This window comes from Carettochelys insculpta, chromosome 3 (assembly GCF_033958435.1).
Source record: "Carettochelys insculpta isolate YL-2023 chromosome 3, ASM3395843v1, whole genome shotgun sequence".
NCBI classification, from domain to species: Eukaryota; Metazoa; Chordata; order Testudines; family Carettochelyidae; genus Carettochelys; species Carettochelys insculpta.
Genome location: NC_134139.1, coordinates 99,487,551 through 99,507,334, shown reverse-complemented (window position 1 = coordinate 99,507,334; position 19,784 = coordinate 99,487,551). Strand labels below are relative to the sequence as shown.

General features: G+C 41.9%; 1 protein-coding gene across 1 annotated transcript; it reads left to right on the top strand.

The window, feature by feature from the left end:
* Positions 1-743: 743 nt before the first annotated feature.
* Positions 744-19,082, top strand: LTV1 (LTV1 ribosome biogenesis factor). Its single transcript, XM_074990447.1, has 11 exons — positions 744-1,223; positions 3,916-4,047; positions 4,821-5,012; positions 6,328-6,415; positions 9,110-9,248; positions 11,420-11,663; positions 13,198-13,325; positions 14,429-14,562; positions 14,864-14,916; positions 16,299-16,499; positions 18,597-19,082. Exons 1-11 carry the CDS (start codon positions 1,221-1,223, stop codon positions 18,708-18,710), a joined length of 1,428 nt encoding a protein of 475 aa, XP_074846548.1. The 5' UTR covers positions 744-1,220; the 3' UTR covers positions 18,711-19,082.
* The last annotated feature ends 702 nt before the right edge of the window (positions 19,083-19,784 follow it).

Sequence of the window (19,784 nt, the reverse complement as noted above, 5' to 3'; positions counted from 1 at the left end):
GAGGATGGAAGCGTGGTTCGGGCTCAGGCACCAATGGGGGCGGGAAGGGGCTTCAATGAGCCCCACGCGGGCAGGAGACAAGGAGGCGTCAGGCCCCTGGGGTAAAATATCTGACCACCCTGTGCTTCAGGAACATTTTTCTAGCGGTGATGTACAGCCGGGGCGCAGCCTCCATCAGAGCTGCCAACCGCCCAGCTTCGCTCCCCCTGACTCTTGCGAATGGTGGGGCCCATGTGCCATACGCTGCCCACCCTACACCCTTGCTCTGGGCAAGCCCTGCCTCCCGCCGGCGTGCGCGCCTTGGGGCACAACGCAGCCCAGGGCAGGGCCTCCGCAGGAGCGGGAGGGAAAGAGGCGCGCCAGGCGGACACCATAGGGCAAACGGCCGTGCGAGTGACGTCACGGTGACCGTTGGATGGCCAACTGGCACACGCGGCAAGTAAGCCCCAAGCTGACAATCAGGCACGCGCTGAGCCAGCCGCGTTCCTAAACCGGGCCCGCCCAGAGCCCCACGTGACTGTCACCGGGACTGTGGCGGGGCCCGCCCCGCTCGCTGCGAGCCAATCAAGCCCAGAAGCAACGAGCCGCGAGCCCAGAGCGTCACATCCCAGAGAGCGGGTCTATCGCCCAGCCTGTGAGCGGCGGGAGGGGAGAACGCACAACACGTGACCTCACGCCGCGGGCCTGGCCCAATGGAGGGTTTAACGTCCGTAGAAACGTACTGCTCATGCGCTGCGGAAAGACCCGCGGGGGGCACGTGATCGCTGTCCTCTCCTTTCCTTCAACAAAATGTGCCCCGGCCCACTGCGGCTCCCCTAGCGCGCGTGCCCACAGTCCTCCTCCAGCAGCAATTCTTCCCTTCCTGCCTACGCTCTTTCCACCGCTGAACCCCACCGCGTGGGCAATACCATTCGCGTAGCGCTGGGGGTCCTGTTAGTGCTGCTATCTCTTTAACCCCCGCCTGCCGCGAGAGGGCGTTCCTCAGCCCCGGCTGGTTTGGACCCTGTGGCAGAAGATGCCTCACTAACTTCCACTGTGCTTCTTTGGAGCCGAGTCTGTCCGCCCCCCACCCCGCCAGTGGACACCGGTTGGTTTATCCCAAGATGGCGGCGGCCTCCGACTAGTTGTAAAGCCATAGTTCAGTTTTGGGACTCCACGTGAGAGTAAGCGTGGCTTCGAGTGTTCTGTAGTGCGCCTGCCGCTGTGTCCGCTTCCGAGCCATGGTGAGTAGCGGAAGAGCGGAAAGAATATGGAACCTTTTTGGGTTGGGGGGCGCGCGCCGAGTCACTGTCTGTTGCTCTCCCCCGACCCCCACCCCAGCAGTGGAGTTCTGCCCCCACGTTTACTCTGAAACCTAATGACGATGGTGGCTTAACGCCCTGAGCCTGCTGGGGTTGGGGGGGGGGGTCTCGGAGGGGAGTTGTGAGGAGGTGCTGTGAAATACGGGTATCTGTGACTAGTCGTCATTTGTGAGATAGTGCCCAAGGGCCAGCAGCACCTAGGTGTCATTGTGCGAGACAGATAGGAACAGGTGCAGAGAGGTAGCTGTGCTATTCTGTATTTTAACAAACCAAACAAGCAGTCGTGTAGCACTTTAAAGACTAACAAAACAATTTATTAGGTGATGAGCTTTCCTGGGGTAGACCCGCTATTCAGATCAATAATGTTTCCACGACAGACTGGCTGCTATATATGCAGAGATTAAAAAAAATTGAGATTAAAAACTTTCCATCAGGTAGCTAGGACTGAAGGAGGAGGGTGGGGAGCGGGGAATTTTAAGTGTCTTGCCTGAGTTAATTATGAACATGGAAGGAGGGGAAGCAGACCTTGTAAGGCAGAGGTAACTGCTGTCTTTGTTTGTACCAAGTGTTAATGTGTCAAATTTGAATATGAACCCCAGTTCACAAATTCGACACATTAACACCTGGTAAGAACAAAGACAGCAGTTACCTCTTGCCTTACAAGGACTGCTTCCCATCCTTTTGATGTTGGTAAGTATCTCAGGCAAGACACTCAACATCCCTCACTCTCCCTCCTTCAGTTTTATGTACTTCATCAGTTTTTATTAAAAACATTTTTTGGCAGTCTGTATATATAGTTGTCAGTCTGTACTGGAAATGTTATTGATCTGAAGAAGTGGGTCTGTCCCACAAAAGCTCATCACCTAATAAATCATTTTGTTAGTTTTTTACAGTGCTACATGACTGCTGTTTTGTACTCTACTAGCAGACAGGCCTGGTATCCTGAAGGAACTCGCAAATCAAGTAGCCAAGACAGACGCAAAGTAAAATAATTAACACTTGAAATAATTAAACTTTAAAAGATCCCCAAATTATTATTATTATTACATTCTGTTTTCTGAGTATTTGGCTTCTGTGTGATTCAAAGTGCAGGTATTTGTTGTACATCCAGGGGTACTAGAATCAGCGTCATAAGTAAGCTGTCAGTCCTGTGGCACCTTTTTGAGATTAATAAATGTATGAGGTTTTAACCTTCTGTGAATAAGACCCACTTCTTCAGAGGGAAAAACAATTCAGTGTTTATATAGCATTTTATATAAATATGTAGGGAATTTTCTCATGAAAGCTGAAATTCTCCAGTAATCGTTAGGCTTTAGGAGAATGCCTGCCTTTAGGATAAACACCAGTATCCCAAGCCTTGTCCTAAAATCTGACTTGACAGTGGTGAAAGAGAGTTCACAAGGATGACGGTCAAGTGACCCAATAAAGAGAGAGAATTGGTGATGAAGTGGAAACAAAGGGTAGCAATAGTGGTAGACTTAAAGCATAACTTTTTAGTATGAATAATTCAGAAATTTATCTTAATTAAAAGGTATGTCCACTACATACCTACTGTGTCTGTGCAGGCTTCTCACTGACGTCAGAGGATTGCAAGTAAAGATGACATGTAGGTCAGAATTTATTTCCTGAGTCTATACAGACCATAATTATAAATGGATTTCTGCACTTTCCACAGAATGGACTTCAGAAGCATAGTTTAACCCACAAGCTACTGGGTTGTGTGAGTGGAGACCTGGATTTTAAACCTTGTATTTCTACCACCTTTCTCCTCTAGAAGTGGCATATACATTTGCTTACTTACAGTCTTTGGCCCTCATCTTGTGACATTTCCATACATAAGATTCCAGAATGCACACCTACCTGGTAGTTGATACATTCTTATAGCACTGTATCCCGAATCCAACATGTTATTTTGTTTGATTTATATTTTAGAATAAAAAAGAGTAGGGGAAGCTTAGGTTTATAACATATCAAAATGTTATATAATTTTTCTAAACTTCTCAGTTATCGGTAGTACAGCTGATTGGAAAATGTTACATTTTTTCACACAGTTTTACTGAGAGCTGTACATGTATTTTCAACAAAATAATGCTTTGCATTGCTGAGGAATTCAGGATGCTGAGAATGTTTATTTTATATGGTAGTGGTTCAGTTATTTCATTGTGATTATCTAGACTAGAAATATTTTTTATGGTCTGTTTAAATGATACATGGGAAGCTGCTTGGTCTGTCTTGAGGAGTTTCCACCTGTCCATTTCCTCGTTTCCCAGCTTGAGCTTTGACAGGTGTGCCCTGATGTGTTAAGAGTGCAGTTACTTAAGAACGCCTATGAGAGCACAGCTGAAAACGAAAACGTGCTGTAACTACTTCCCATAATTCATGTTTAGTGTGTAATTCTACAGAATACAAATACCTGCAGTTGACACTCCTAGATGATGCAGTATATGTGGCAAGAACACATCTAATGTTGGTTTGTTTAAGACCAGCTGTTTGAATATGCAACATTTTCTGAAATTTTATAGGAAGGAATGTGTGGGGGGGGGGGAAAGGGTTCCTTTAAAAAATTAAATATATTAAAACTTTCTGTAATCAGAATATAACTCTTCTGTTTCAGCCTCACAGAAGGAAGAAGCCCTTTATAGAGAAAAAGAAAGCTGTAACATTTCACCTGGTACACAGGAGTCAGAGGGATCCTTTGACGGCTGATGATACTGCACCTCAGAGAGTTCTGTTACCTGCACAGAAGGTAAATGTTCTTTTCTACCATAGAAGTTTAGATTAAAATTTAATATTGCAGTAGAGTGAAAAGTGAAACCTTATAACCATTTTAAAGTCGTAACTGATAAAAAGGGAGGTAGCTTGGGAATAGGTTTTTTCTTAGGAGATATCAGTCTGACCCAGCACAGTGTGAGAATCTGGATGTTCTTTGCAATTTTTGAGAACACATTCACATGTTCATCTTTTTTTTTTTTTTAACACTACTGTACAGACAAGTTCTCAGCATTTTACTAACCACTTATTAAGGAGAAAATTTGCCAAGCCAGAGGTAGTTATGGTGGATGCAAGGGAAGATGTCCCATTGATTAAACCCTGGAATGTAGGAGTCCAAGACATCCAGTCTCAGAATTAATCCAGTGAGTCAAAACAAGTCTCTGTGCACCAAATGTGTGATTGTATACCTTCTCTATATACGAAGGCTCACAAAGCTTTTGCAAATGAACGTTTTGCTCATGAAAATACACAATAAGGCATACATGGGTTGAACGTCTTAAGTGTATATTGGACTGTTTTTTAAAATAAAATATTTCTTTTACTATAAAGTGATTTTCTGTGATGTCTTTAAACAAAAGGCTTCCTTCTCAGTCCTTTATACTAAAGTTGCTTTGTCTCAGGTTTTTCCTTTTACCCCTATAAGGGGTCCTTATTTTTCAAAACACAAAGATTTCCATTTTATGTATTCATTATTTATAAAGAATTTGAATCAACATAATTAATCCTAATCTTGTTTACAATCTTAAGGGAGATGAGGAGCAGAGAAGAGCAGAGCAGCGGAAGTATGGCGTGTTCTTTGATGATGACTATGACTACCTGCAGCATCTAAAAGAAGCCTCTGGTGCCTCTGAGCTAGTCCCCTCTAATGTGCCTGGTCTACAGAGGAGCATTGTAGTGAGAGAGGAAGCAGAGATAGAGGAAGAAAGTCAGCAAATTCCAGTAAGTGTGGTGTTTGGTGTACTGTTGCCCATTAGTCTGTTTATATTTTTCTGAGTTTAACACTTGTAAATCCAGCTACCTTTTTAAATTTAATAACCTTGTTCAACAAACCTTCCTATAGCTATAAACTAACTGTGAAGCTTTCTGTTTTTTCCCATCATCAAAGGTTAGGTGTTTTTGGCTGTGATCAAATAGGAAATTTGGCATACTGAAGTACTATAATGGAAATAAACAATCCATTTGTTATTTAACAGCTGCAAAACACTTAAATTTTCATCATGGCCTTGTAAGGGTTCCTGTGTGACAGGAAAAGGAGGGAATCCCATAATGTTTATGTGGAAAAAAAGATGCAAGTTGCTCACGCTAGTTTTACATTTGTTTATAAAACATTAGATTGCATGGAAACTGGAAAACGTTTAAATAAGCAGTAGTAAACTAGAACCCACAAGAGAAGAGGCAGTTATTGATTATTGTCCCAAGTGGAACACAGTATCTAGTCCAAGAAGTGCCTATAGCTGGACCACTAGGTAATAGTGACTGTAATTAGATTATAACATCCCTCAGGCGTGGAAAACACTACAGCAGCCCAACACTCTCTTGCATTTAATTTCAGAAAGTGGAACTACACAAAAATGAGTCAGTGAAATGGAGATTAAAAGGCACAGTGCCAAAAATGGAATCCATGTAAGCTGCATGGAAGTCTTTTAAAGACAGTATAATAGAGGTTCAGTTAAATGTATAATTCACTTTTAAAAAGGTAGTCAGATAACCAAAATAACTGCCATTGTGGTTCAAGAACAAAAATAAAAAGCATTGAGAGAAAAAAGGCATTGTTTGAAAAATGGAACTTGTATCCAAATGAGGAAAATGGAAAGGAGCATAAACTCTGGCAAATGAAGTCTTAAAATGGCCTTTTTTATGCTTATGGTATTAAGGAGATAGAAAGCTGTTTCCAGTTATTTTGTGCACAGCCATATCCTCAGTCACATCTTGAAAGCTTTCAAACAATCTGCGTACTAAGGGCGAAAATTCTTCATTGGCTAACTTTCTAAATGCAGTAAAGAGACAAGTTGGGTAACATATCTTTTTTTTATATTGTGCCAGCTGCTGTCTGGTTAAAAAGACAAGCTTTTGAGCTACACACAGTTTTTTTTCCTAAGATCAGTTAAAAAAAAACCCAATTAAAATCTTTGTCATGTAAGTAAGCAATAATTTTCAAAGGTTTGTCTCCTCCTCAGTGCACTCAGAATATCTGATCACTCTCTTGCATCTTTATGATTATTTTGAAGTATAGTTTGGTTTTGTTTGTGTAAAGGTTCCTGCTATTAAGTTGCCTTCCTCAGTGTTTGCCTCAGAGTTTGAAGAGGATGTGGGACTGTTAAATAAAGCTGCTCCTGTGTCAGGTAACTCTTCCCCTTTTTTCTTTTGTGAAGCTGATGGTCCTTATGGAAACTTGGTGAAGTTATAGTTTAGTTAAATGAGAGGATTGCTTAGCTCTTGAAGAGTATGAACCTTCCATATTTGTTACCATTTTGCTCAGTCTCAGTACTTCTCAGTAGCAGGGAGAAGAGTATAATTAAGAAGAACCAAAATGTGAATCAGGAGATTTGTTTTCCTCAGTAACTGAATTTGTGCCTTTCTGCAGCATTTTATATATATGTGTGTGTGTGTGTGTGTGTGTGTGTGTGTGTGTGTATATATATATATGTAAAAAGCTAAGGACTAGAACCAGTTTTTTTATTTTTGTGTGTGTGTGTGTGTACTGAGGAAAATAAATCTCTTCACATTTTGGTTCTTCTCGGTTATATATTAAACTCATTCTAATCCTTATCTTGGTTATATTATGCTATTTGGAAAGCGGGGGGAAATCCTTGAGGGCTTTTAAAGGAGACTTTGTCAGTCTCTTAAATCCCCCTTTTTACTGGGATATCTGAACATACACATTTGTGCCACTGTAGAATCCCATGCATGCAGAAGTGCACCTGTGTGTATCACTGTACAGATCTGGGGTTTCAGTCTCAATGTTTGTTTTTCCTTTTAAGAAAATAAATTCCATTTGGCATCTCGTTAATGTATTCTGAAACTTTAGTATGTTTTTAAGTCTTCAGTATTACAAAGACACCGCATGTTTGTGTTTTCCCAAATACAACTGTGTGCGCTATTCTGGTATAGCATCTGTCACACTTTTCTTTTATTAGGCTTTAAGATCGATAGTCCCTTCTGGTCAGAAAGAGGCATTTTAAAAACAAATGTGCAGCAAACTGAAACAGAGGATTTAGTTTTGTGGCCCCAGTGTACACAATTTAAGGATTTTTTTTTAATATTTTCTGCAGTGGAGGATGTGTGTATTCCAAATAAGAGAAGCAGTTACTCAGATGAGAATAAATCATTTGTAACATTTGTACATTGACCCGTAAAAGAATTTGGAAATTATCCCCATGCTGTTTTCAATTAGGTCCCATTTTATATAAGGAAAAATTAAGGCTCAGTTCAGTGACTTGCTCAAGGCCACAGAAGAAGCCTATGGTAGGGGATTCATAAATTCTGATCTCAGCTTTGTGTCCCTGTTCTGTGTTTAGACTCTTAGACCCCACATCAGTCTGACTTCTAATGGGCACAGTTGCACTACTGTCCAATTGAACTCAGTAGCTGTGTCTCTGGATTTATAATCCTGTCTCTGTGGCTGTGTGTACACTAGAGGGTTTTTCTGGCAAAACTGGGCTTCTGTTGAGGAAAAACTCTCAGAGCATCTACACACAAAATGTGCTTTGTTGACAGCCTGTTGACAAAACTCGGCACATCTGCCATCAGCGTTATATCTCTCCAAATTCAGGTATAATGCCTTTCTCAATCATTTCCTGTCACCAGAACAGTCGTGGGCCGTGTCTACACTAGCCCCAAACTTCGAAATGGCCATTTCAGAATTTACTAATGAAGCGCCAAAATGCACATTCAACGCTTCATTAGCATGTGGGTGGCCATAGCACTTGAAAATTGATGCGCCTCGCCACCGTGCGGCTCGTCCCGACGGGGCTCCTTTTCGAAAGGATCCTGCCTACTTCGAAGTCCCTTATTCCCATGGCCATTTCGAAGTTTGGGGCTAGTGTAGACGTAGCCATGTAGATGCTCTAGTGCCCTTTTGTTGACTGATGGGGTTTCCAGTAACCAGGCAGCCTTGTTTGCAGAGCTTCCAGTCAGCTATTCTGTTGAGAGAGGGCCGGGCAGTCTGGCCGCTTTCTGTTGACAGAGCGGATTGCTCTTTCGATCTGATTTTATCTGTAGAGGCATTCTGTCGACAGAAGTTTTGCCAGGGAATCTTTTCTGACAGTCACTTCTGTCAAGAGAGGCTTCTTGTGTAGATGTGATGTGTGTGTGTGTGTGTGTACACAACTTTTTTTTCTCCCACGCAGCAGAATGACATCATTACACAACTGCATCTGTCTGCTGCCTTGAAGGGTGGAGGGTGGGGAGAGGGGCCTGGCTTCTCTCCTCACCTCTTTGCCAGCAGCCCTCAGACTCACCTGGGAGGGGAGCAGCCACCACCTTCAGGCCATGGCAAGGAGGGAAGGTCCCTCTCAGTGCTGAGCTCTACCTTCCACTACTGACTTCCCCAGGGCCAGGCAGCAAGACAGAGTTCCCATCTGTAGTGACAGTCAGCTCTGAGCGGCATCTTCCAGTCTGCTGAAGCCACCCACAGCAACCTCTCCCAGGCCTTCCCATATGGCAGACAGACTGGGTGCAGGGGAAATGTGGGGGGAGGCCCCATAAAGGCTGGGGCTGACAATACAGCTCCCCAACCCCTTGCAAAGGCTGGGTATGGCTGCACAGCTCCTTGACCCCTTAGGAAGAGGGTGGGGCAGGAGGGAGGGAGGCTGGCAAGTGTAGAGTGCAGGGGGTGCAGTGCCCTAGTACCTTTTAAAAAGTTCTTTGCCTCCCTAACTTTCCTTCCCAAAAAAGGATTATTATCTGAGCTCACCAAATAGCTTTACCTAATGCAAATCATTACATTTATAATTAGTGTTTGTAACTGGGATTGTTTGTTTTAGGGAAGTGGCTTGGGGATGCAATGCTAATTTTAATATTCCTTTCCATTGTAGGACCACGTCTGGATTTTGACCCTGATATTGTCGCAGCTCTTGATGATGACTTTGACTTTGACAATCCAGATAATCTTCTTGACGATGACTTTGTCCTAAAGGCCAATGAGCAAGAGAAAGGGGACTGGAAAGGAGAGGAGTATGTGGAGCTTTGCAGAACTTGTTAAAGTCCTAACAATAGGGTGACCCTCCATTCTGTATTAGTGGTCCCAAATAGCCTTCCGTACTTATTTTTAAAAGGGATTAATTGTACCATATTTGGGCCCTCCCCCGCTGACCTTTTCCTTCAGCAGCTGGCTGGAGAGCATGGAGGTCACTTCCAAGAGCCTCAGGGAAGTGTGGGCGGCTGCAGCATCCCTGCTGCTTTCCCAGGTCTCCTGGGGAGTGCTGGCAGCTGCTGCTTTTCCAGGGAGCACCGGCAGCATGGAACCGGGAGGAGCCACCCCTCCCTCCCATATCTACGGGACAGGGAGATATGGTCACCCTACTTAACAAACAATATGCAGCATTGTTCATATTTGGGGTTTTTTTGTTTTGTTTTATCTCGCTGTTTGTAACTAAGATTTTTTTCCTCAGTTGAAATAGTGTACATTGTTGGCAGATGTCTGTCTCAGACACAGTCATTTAAGTAGTGTGGTGGTGCTTTACAAAGCCAAATTCGGAGGGTTGCTAAGTTTGGAGGTGGGCACGTTGTGCCATCACTAAATTCACAAATGTGTATCTGACAATCCTGTTCAGTAAATTCCATAAACTGTGTTGGGATTGGATACACAGTCTCAAAGTAGTAGCAGAGATAGCTGTGCTAGTCTGTATACTATCAAAACCAAAAAGCAGTCCAGTAGCACTTTAAAGACTAACAAAATAATTTATTAGGTGATGAGCTTTCATGGGACAGACCCACTTCTTCAGACCATAGCCATACCAGAAGAGACTCAATATTTAAGGCTCAGAGAACCAAAAATAGTAATCAGGGTTGACAAATCAGAAAAATTATTATCAAAGTGAGCAAATAAGAGAGCAGAGGGGTAGAAGGGCGGGGGGGAATCAAGAATTAGATAAAGCAAAGTATGTAAAAGAGTCCTTGCCATCCCGGTTGAAACCACGTGTTAATGTGTTGAATTTGCATATAAAAGAGTTCAACAGCCTCTCTTTCAAAACGACTGTTAAAAGTTCCTTTTCTGTAAAACACAGACTTTCAGGTCATTATCAGAATGGCCCACTCCATTAAGGTGCCAACTTTGTCCACATATGTCTTCTGGAGATACCATCACTGGACCTAACCAGGTCACTCTCAGAATCATGGGCACAGTCTCATTTTCCTCAGCTAACATCATATATGCCATCATGTGCCAATAATGCCCACATGCTTTGTATATTGTACAGACTTCAAATTCTCTTAGACAAAGAGTTAATGGGCATAAAACAGACATAAAAACACTCCTGATTCATAAACCTGTCAGCCAGCCCTTTAATGGAGTGGGCCATTCTGTTAATGACCTGAATGTCTGTGTTTTACTGAAAAGGAACTTTTAACAGCTGTTTGGAAAGAGGCTGCGGAACTCTTTTATATTCAAATCTGACACATTAACACATAGTTTGAACCGGGGTGGCAATTTTCTATCTCATTATAAGGACTCTTTTACACACTTTATGTAATTCTTGACTCCCCCACCCCACCCTTTCCGCTCTCTGATTTGCTCACCTTGATGATGATTTTTCTGATTTGTCAACCTTGCTTACTATTTTTGGTTCTCTGCGTTTTAAATATTTAGTCTGTTCTGGTATAGCTATGATCTGAAGAAGTGGGTCTGTCCCGCGAAAGCTCACCACCTAATAAATTATTTTGTTAGTCTTTAAAGTGCTACTGGACTGTTTTTTTGTTTTGATTAGTCTCAAAATACTTCCAGTATAATATAGGCATTAATGTTACAGGTGATCATTGAGATGGGTTTACAGGTCTTTGGGAAATATCTTGTTCCCAATGATCCCTCACTTCATATTTCTAGCATTAGCTACTGGTGCCATTTCTTTCATAAGCATATGAATAGTTTTACTTATAATTATTCCAGTATTCTTTTGTGTCTGTTCTTTTCCCATTTCAAGATGTATAATCAACCAGTTATGTTTGGAACATCAAGGGGACAGCAGCGTGTGAAAGCATTGGTGTACTTCCTTTTACTGCACTTTACTATTAAATGTTACAAGTTCTTGTATCTGCAGGAGAAGAATATTTCAAAAAAAAAAAACAAAAAACCCTGTCATAAGCTTAAGTGTTTGATAGGATTCTGATGTCTATACCCATTGTAATAGGGGCTCTGGTACTGAGGATGAAGATGAGTGGGAGGATATGGATGATGATGGAAAGGACGACAATAGTAGTGAAGATTATGATTCAGAGGGTCCTTTGTCAGATGATGAGAAAGTTGGTGAAGAGATGAAAGAGTTTCTTTTCATGGAAGAAGAGACTAAGAGTCGTTTCACAGAATACTCCATGACTTCATCAGTAATGAGAAGGAATGAGCAGTTGACCCTGCTAGATGAGAGGTTTGAGAAGGTAAAGCAGCTAACGGATTGAATGCTAAATACTAATAAGCATGAGAGAGAGAGGGGACATTTTAAACTTATTTCTGTGTGCTTTTTGCCCCATTATTGTAATGTATGGTCTGCCCCCCCTCCCCGATCTATGAGCCAGTGATCTTCAAACTTTTTAGACTGCGTACTTCTTCCCAAATAGTCTACTGTATACTCGTGTCTGAGATAGGCAACAGGGAGACTGGGTCACATGCCCCCAACTGACACATCTTCCATTTAATAGCCTCTAGAGATTTTCAAACTCTGGGTGTGGCCACAGAGAAGGATGCAAAGAAATGTTTGGGGGTCAGGAGCATCAGGCAGCTCATGTTAGTGCTGCATGGTGGGACTGTAGGGAGAGTGCCAGCTCTGCTCCCTGACTCATCGTAGTGGGCTACGCAGCCTGTCAGGCAGAATAGTTTAAAATTATAATTCAAGGAGATGGGGCTTGAGGTCAAAAAGTTTGAAAATATCAACACCGTTCGCACACCCCTCTGCTCTTCTGCATCCCCTTAGGCGGGTATCCCTACATTTTGAAAACCTCTGAGTCACAACTGAAAGGGAACATGCATCTGCAGTTTTAATTGAAAAGTAATTAAATATTTAGGTAAGATTTATTGTCCACCATTAAAAGACTATCCTTGCATACCCTGGTAGTACATACAGCCCAGTTTGAAAATTACTGCTAAGCTAATCCACGTCCATGGACCCTTATACCAATGCAAGCTCTCACTGTTATTTAATTTCACAGTGGTGGCAGATATTGCTTTCTCTGCAGGTATTTTACATTTAAAAATGAGTTTGAGTTCTAAATGAGTACTATCCAATGCATGATTTTTATTGTTTCATGTACATTAAAAGGTGTTAACTATATAATCACAGTTTCTCTTTCTGCCCCCAATGATTATAATTATTTCTACTGAAGGTAATGCATAACCTCCTGGGAGGAGAATATCAATCAGTAAAGGATATACAATTTGTCAAGTCACATATGTCCATCTGTAAAGTGGGCACGGTATATTAGGCATGTAGATGGACTTGAAACATTGTTTTTTAAAGTGCTTTCATTTAATTGATGAAGTCTGATTTTTTTTTTTTCTATCTAGTTGTTTCAGTTAAGATCCCTAAGGCAAAAGAGGAACGGTCAGTAATTTTTATTTCATACCACTGAAAGATAACTTGTTCTCTGTATTATCACGTCAAAAGGAGGTAAAGAAGAAAGCTTGCTGCTGCTGCTGCTATAGTTGTTTTGTGGACTTAACTTCAAATACTCTCCCCCCCCCCCCCACCAGCCTCATAAATTATCTTCTTAGTGCTAAGGAGATCTAGCCAGAGAGCAGTACTTCATTGTAGCTAGTCACTGTAAGAACATGAACAGACAGTGTTTTCTTCTATAGAACTTTTTGTTACAAATAGTGTGAAAGTGAACTTGAACATCAAGAGATGCTGTTGAAGAACAATGTGAGACAATGTAATCTATTATTCCTTCAGTTTTGTCGCTCTTTTTTCTTGTATAGTTCTTTGAACAGTTTGATGATGATGAGATTGGAGCGTTGGATAATGTCGAATTAGAAGGCTTTATTCACACTGACAGTACTCGATTGCAGGAAGTCCTGAATGACTATTACAAAGAGAAAGCTAAGGAGTATGTAGAATACACTTCTAGACCTATTTGGATAATGTGTAACTAAAGTTAGTTGTCATTTATTTCACTTAAGAGCTACCTAAATTTTAATTTACTTCAGTGGGAGAATATTTTTGTTTTGGAAGATGCAGTTTAGCGTTTTACTCATGTATTTAGCAGTGGATTTCAGTTAAACTAAGTGGTGATACTTTTTTCAAAAAGTGAGGGCTTTGTGTGTGGTGGTGGGGGTGTTGGTTGGTTGGGCTGTTGTGTTTTTTGTGGGGGGTGGGTGTTGGGCTGAGGGGTGGAGATAGTCCCCCTCACCTTTTCAAGCAAGGCTCCCAGCACCCATACTAACTATCCTATTTAATTACAGCTAATGTTCATGGGTCATCTTATTTCTACTGATTTGCAGAAAAGTTGCTGATTTGAACTTGGGTTTCCTCACTTACTATGCATCTTTCCATTATTGCTGTTAGTAACTGATTTTTGCAACAGAGTATCTCCATTTGTTGTTACATTGTAGAATGATTTGTATATCATGAGCTTTCAGGTAACTGGCATAAGTAATCCCAAGCAGTAGGCTTTATGGATCCTACTCAGAGAGAGAGCCCTCTGTTTTGTCATTTAGTTCCTGTTTCTTCTGTGCCTTCTATTTCTCTTCTTGATTGCGCTAAGTCATGCTATGCCTTCTACTGCCTAATAGAAGAATGTAAAACACAATTGTTTGCATTCAGATCAGGGGGACAGTGAGCCAGTGGGTTCACTAATGTTTCCCTTCCTACCTTTGGGCTGCCAAACAGTGTTGTAAGTAGGAGCAGCCTACTTAGCAGTTCATCTCTGCTGATGTTTAAATAGGCTGGTTATTTTGGAATTTGTGGAGAGAGTGGATGGGGAAAGGAAACAAGATTCCCATGTCATACTAAGCTTTTTTGGTTTTGCTCTTAAAAATACATAGGAATGCTGCTAACTTTTGTGATGGCTTTTTTAATGTAGTCACAGATTTAAGTAAAATGGGTGGAAGAAACAGTCATGATTTGTTGTTCGGGGTTTGAAAGTTATAGTGAAATTCTTACTTCCCTTTCCCTGACTTTATGTCCTCTTCTCTTGATATTCTCCAAAAGCTGTGTGAAACCCAATGCCCTTGAACCAGAACGGGATTTAGAATCTCCACTTAATGAGAAGGGTGAAGAAGAAGAATTTGTAACTTTAGTTATTGAGGAACCCAAAGAGAAATGGGATTGTGAATCCATTTTAAGTAAGTATGTTAAGCTCTTTTTCCAGCAGTGGTAATGCAAATTATCGATTTGCCTTGTGACTTGTCACAAAGATTCTAGGTATAATACCTTCTGCGTTACCCTGTGCTTTTTGACTGGTGCATAACAGCATACATTCTCATTAAATTGGTCAGTGCATATTAGGTGCCCTAAAACATAACTATATGCCATGAATAATTAAAACTTAGTGCAATTTTTAAAAAGCTATACTACGTTTAAAAAAATAAGAAAGGTTTTTGGTGTACAGTCTTCCATTATGTCTATTTATCTTTCTTTCCTTAGGTACATACTCAAACTTGTATAATCATCCAAAACTTATTGAGGAACCAACAAAGGTAAAATCATTTAGCTTTGTTTTCTATAGTTTGTGAAGGTTACAAAAATATAAGCAGCTGCATAGTTTGTGGAGTCAAGACAAAGACAGTTACTTTCCTGTAGGCTGTATTTCTTCTTGAATGGACCTGCAGATGAGGGGAAATAGGAATGCTGTATTTGCTGCTAAATGATTTCTAAAACACTAGAAGATTTACCCAGCATTGCTTGGATCCTTAACTCAAATGTTTTTGTTATTCTTCATGTAAGTTATTGTTCTGGGGTGGAGCTGAGGATGTTGGGTTCAGTATACAGCTGTCCTTGGGAGAGAGGACAACCCCAGTCCTCTCTCACAGCAGAAGCATCAGGTGAGAAGTATGTATCCATGGCTGCTACAGCGGGAGGAGGGATGCATGCAGTTGAAGTGGGCACAGCTGGAGGAGGTGTTCATGCCCTCCAACTGAGGGACAGAGATACAAACTCTCAGCAGTCCCCTGTTGCCTCAAAGGGGTTGCAGCTGTTTGAGGACCCATCTCTGGCTGCTTGCTGCCCCCCTGTGGTCATTATATAGTACAACTCTCCTTGCTACCAGCCCTCCCTTTCCATTTTATGAGAGAGCCATCGTATATCAGGCACATCCCTTGGTCCTGGCAAAGCTGCAAACCAGATTTGGTGATCCTTATTCTTACCATTTAAGAGGAGTTCTTGAATAGACAGACTCAAAGACAAACTCTCAAATAGAGTGTGTGTGAAATTTTGGGTGGCTTTTTTTAAGGTGGGTTGGGGGCGAGAGACTATTTTTGTATATGAAAAATTTGCATAACCTGTTTGTTCTGGAGAACTGTGGGTAGTTGAAAAATTTAGTAATATTATATCAAGTATGAAGACTGAACCTGTACAGATGTTCAAGAAATCAGTTATTTTGGAGGTGAGTCTCTACTGTCCCTTCTGATGGCTGAGAATTCCCACCACAGTTTTTGTGCTCCAAGAAGTTCCCCAGCAAAATTTAAAGGAAACCTTAAAAATATCAAGATATAAAAAAGAAGCAAACCTCATCTTTTTGAGACCTTTTCATAAAGAATCAGAATATGACTTCATTGCTAGTAAGACTTAAAAGATGGCAGGAAAAGTAATGTTAAGAGTTTGAAAAAAACAAAGTTATATTTAAAGCCAACTTCAGCCCCCCAAAGGTATATATACAGTTCTTGTTGAGTTTGGGAAATCATGTGCATCTATGTAAGGGCAGAATTTGGCTTGAATGTTCACTATTGGGATATTTTGCAGAATTATTGATGGTTCTGTACTGTTGCTGGTGATCAAGGATGATCCATAACCCTTGGAAGAGAAACCAGGGGAGGATGGAAGGTTAAAGACAACTAATTCATTGGCACATTCTGTCTTTTAGTTTAAACCAATCAAAATTTCTCACAAGACTGGAATTCCACTGGAAGTTTTGCCTCAGAGAGGTCTTACGGCTAAACAGACTGAACGCGTGCAAATGATTGATCAAAGTGATCTGCCAAGAGTATCCACACAGCCACGTTCCAAGAATGAGAGCAGAGAGGATAGAAAAGCTAGAAAACAGGCTATACGGGAAGAAAGAAAGGTAAAAATCCAGTTGTCTTAATATGTTAAGAAAACACTTCAAAAATCTTCAGGAAAATGTATTGCACTGCTACTTTTCCGTTTCTTCAAAATCCTGCTTTTGTTTTTGTTTTTTTCTTTTAAAGCCAATTTTATTTTGTTTATAGACATTAATGTGAAAAATTCATGGTTTTTTTAGGGTGGTTGGTTTTGTTTTGTTTTTTGGTAATTTTTCCAGAAAATGCCATGCCCTGCAAAGCTTGATTGTGTGAGGTTTTGTTTGTTTCCTCCCTCAAGTATGAAAATGTTTTCTTGGTCATCATTCCACAAAGATTCTCAATTTTTTTTTTCAACTGTCTTTTTCTCTCTAATTACTGGTCTTTTATGTGTGAGGTTACTACAGAAAGTAAATTTACATTCACCTTTTAATCTCTTAGGCTGTCTACACGTGTCGCTTCCAGAAGAAGCAGCATGGTAATAAGCTATCTGGAAGATGCTAATGAGGTGCAGATGCAAATTTTCCATGCCTCATTAGTATATCAGCATGTGGTTTGGAGTCCAGAAGAAGCTCTTCCAGGCTCCAGAGTACATGTGCAGACGCGTGGCCTGTGGGGATCTTACGGAAGGAAACCCTCCTTCCAGAAGCCCCTTCTTCAAAATTTTGAGGTAGGGCGCCAGGCCAGGAGGGGGGTAGTGGGGCATGTGGCCATCAGGTGACTTCCTTTTAAACAGCACTGACATTCTCTTTCCTCATGTTGATGGATGTCACTCTTCTTCCTCAGCTATCTCTTCTGCTTTCCTTTTTGCCAGGGACTGGCATGATCCAACGTTTAAAGTTCAGAATAGATGAAGCAGAGGTGGTGGCAGAAGTACCATTAAGGCTGTATCTACATGCGCCTCTTCTTTCGGAAGAAGTGGCACGGTAATGACCTATCCAGAAGATGCTAAAGAAGCGCATATGCAAATTTTCCGTGCCTCCTTAGCATATCAGCACTTGGTTCAGAGTCCAAAAGCAGCTCTTCGGGACTCCGAAGTACACGTTCAGGCCCGTGGGGATCTTCCAGAAGGAAACCGTGCATCTGCACGTGTACTTTGGAGTCCAGAAGAGCTTCTTCCAGTCTCTGAACCACGTGCCGATATGCTAATGAGGCAGGGAAGATTTGCATCCATGCCTCTTTAGCATCATCCGGATAGATCATTACCATGCCGCTTCTTCCGAGAGGAGCGGCATATGTGGACACAGCCTTAATGGTACTTCTGCCACCACCCTGTTCCATCGACTCTGAACTTTAAATGTTAGATCATGCCAGCCCCTGGCAAAAGGAAAGCAGAAGAGATAGCTGAGGAAGAAGTAACATGCGTCAACATGAGGAAAGAGCGTGTCAGTGGTGTTCAAAAGGAAGACACTTGATGGCCACATTGCCCCGCTACCCCCCACCTGGCCAGGTGCCCTATCCTGGTGACTTGCTGGAGACGTCCAGCCCCAAGCCACGCAGCCCTGAGAGCCAGTGTGACGGTTTGGTGGCTTTGGGGGCTCATGCAGCAGTGGCTTGGGAGCTCGAGCACCGAGGTAGCTGGCTTGGGTGCTGTGTGGCCTGATGCTGGGCACCTCTGGCAGTGCAGCTCCTGAGCTCCCAGGCTGCTGCCGTACGCCACCTTTGGAGCTGCTGCACCACCACCCTAGCCTCCCCACCGACCTGCATTTGCCACAATATGCTTCCCTGTTCACTGCATGTGGTGAATGAGGAGCATATTGGACACTGCAGGAGTATGTGAGGCAGCAAGTCTCTAGAACTTTGGTGTGTGGGGCATCGTACAGTACAAGAGCTACAGCAGTACTGCTGCAATTTCACTGTAGTGTAGACGCTTCCGTCAACATAGTGGTGAATGTCATGGGTTAGAGGCTGTCTTAACTATACCTCCAAGGTATGAATTTTTTATGCTAGTGAGTAATGTTATGAAGTCAGCCTAAGCATTTTTTTGTGTAAACCAGGCCTTATTTAGCATGTTTTGAAAGTTAGTAAGATAGCTCTCTTGGATTGTGATGATGTTGGGCGTGAATTATATTTCTTTGCAAATATCAAATAGGTTTAATGTATAAAGTCATTCATGTTTGCAGGAACGCAGAATAGAGAAGAAAGCCAACAAATTAGCTTTCAAGCTGGAAAAAACAAGGCAAGAAAAAGAACTGCTCAATCTGAGACAGAACATACAAGGGCTCAAGCTATCATAATGGAACAAATGACTCTCATATTTTGGAAAATTCTTTTGCATTGTTCCATGTGCTAGACTCTTGTGGAAAAGACACTGACTCTTTTAATCTTGTTCCTCGATGGACAGAAATTCATACCACGGTAGCTGAATTTTTCTCTAACCTGATCCAGTAACTTACAATCTTTTTTTTTAAATGTAAAAATTAGATGAAACAATTTTTGGTTACAAATTAAAGTTTACAGTGGTATTGTATCTTTCTGTCATGAACATTACATGATATTTCTAAACTGAGTTGCACTGGGTGTGTGTAGCTTAAATTTCAGAAACTTATTTTTTCAATGAAACATTTTTTGTATGTATAAAGATCATTAAACAATTGTGATTTAAGAGAGCATGGTGGTGTTTCTACATGAGATTTCCCTCCCTTTATATTGGTATTTAAATAGAGGATCAGTTGGAAACCACACTTTGACTTTATCACAGTTCTATATATCAAAAATAGATGATATTTCTTCCAAGTCCTGTTCTCTTGTATGAGTTATTTATTATTGTTTGAATATTACTGTGGCAAATACTGGAAAGTATTTTTAAGAAACATGTTTTAGAAAGTCTTGTATATGTATACATCCCTTTAATTTAAATGGTTGTGTTTTTCCATTTCATGTGGAGGGTTAAATAAGTGAAGATATTTAAAATCAAAGTTAGCAACTTTAACAATTTCATAAGGAAATTAACATGGCTTTATTGTACAGTCTTGTACAAATTGGACCCAGGCCCACCAATGGGAGGTCAAAGGGGGTAGTTGCCGCAGACCCCTTTGAAATGTCTTGGAGAGCTGTGTTGCCACTCTGGGGCTGCAAGGGAGTGTGAGGAGACACCAGTGCAAGATCCACCCCTTCTGTGGGGGAGCGGGGGTAGGTAGCCAGTCCCCCTCGCACTTTGCTCCCGGGCCCACAGTGGCTGTTGGTGCCATTGGTTGGATCTCCATGTTCCCGTACCGTCAGGACCTGGTCAGGCCACTCTGGGCTGGCCCTGCTCGAGCTGATGAGGCTCCCTGCCTCTGATCTTTGTGGTCCCACTGGACTATGGGTGT

Coding starts and splice junctions, on each gene's coding strand:
- LTV1 (XM_074990447.1), top strand. Junction 6,416..9,109: donor TAAAGCTGCTCCTGTGTCAG/GTAACTCTTCCC, acceptor TTTCCATTGTAG/GACCACGTCTGGATTTTGAC. Junction 9,249..11,419: donor GGGGACTGGAAAGGAGAGGA/GTATGTGGAGCT, acceptor CCATTGTAATAG/GGGCTCTGGTACTGAGGATG.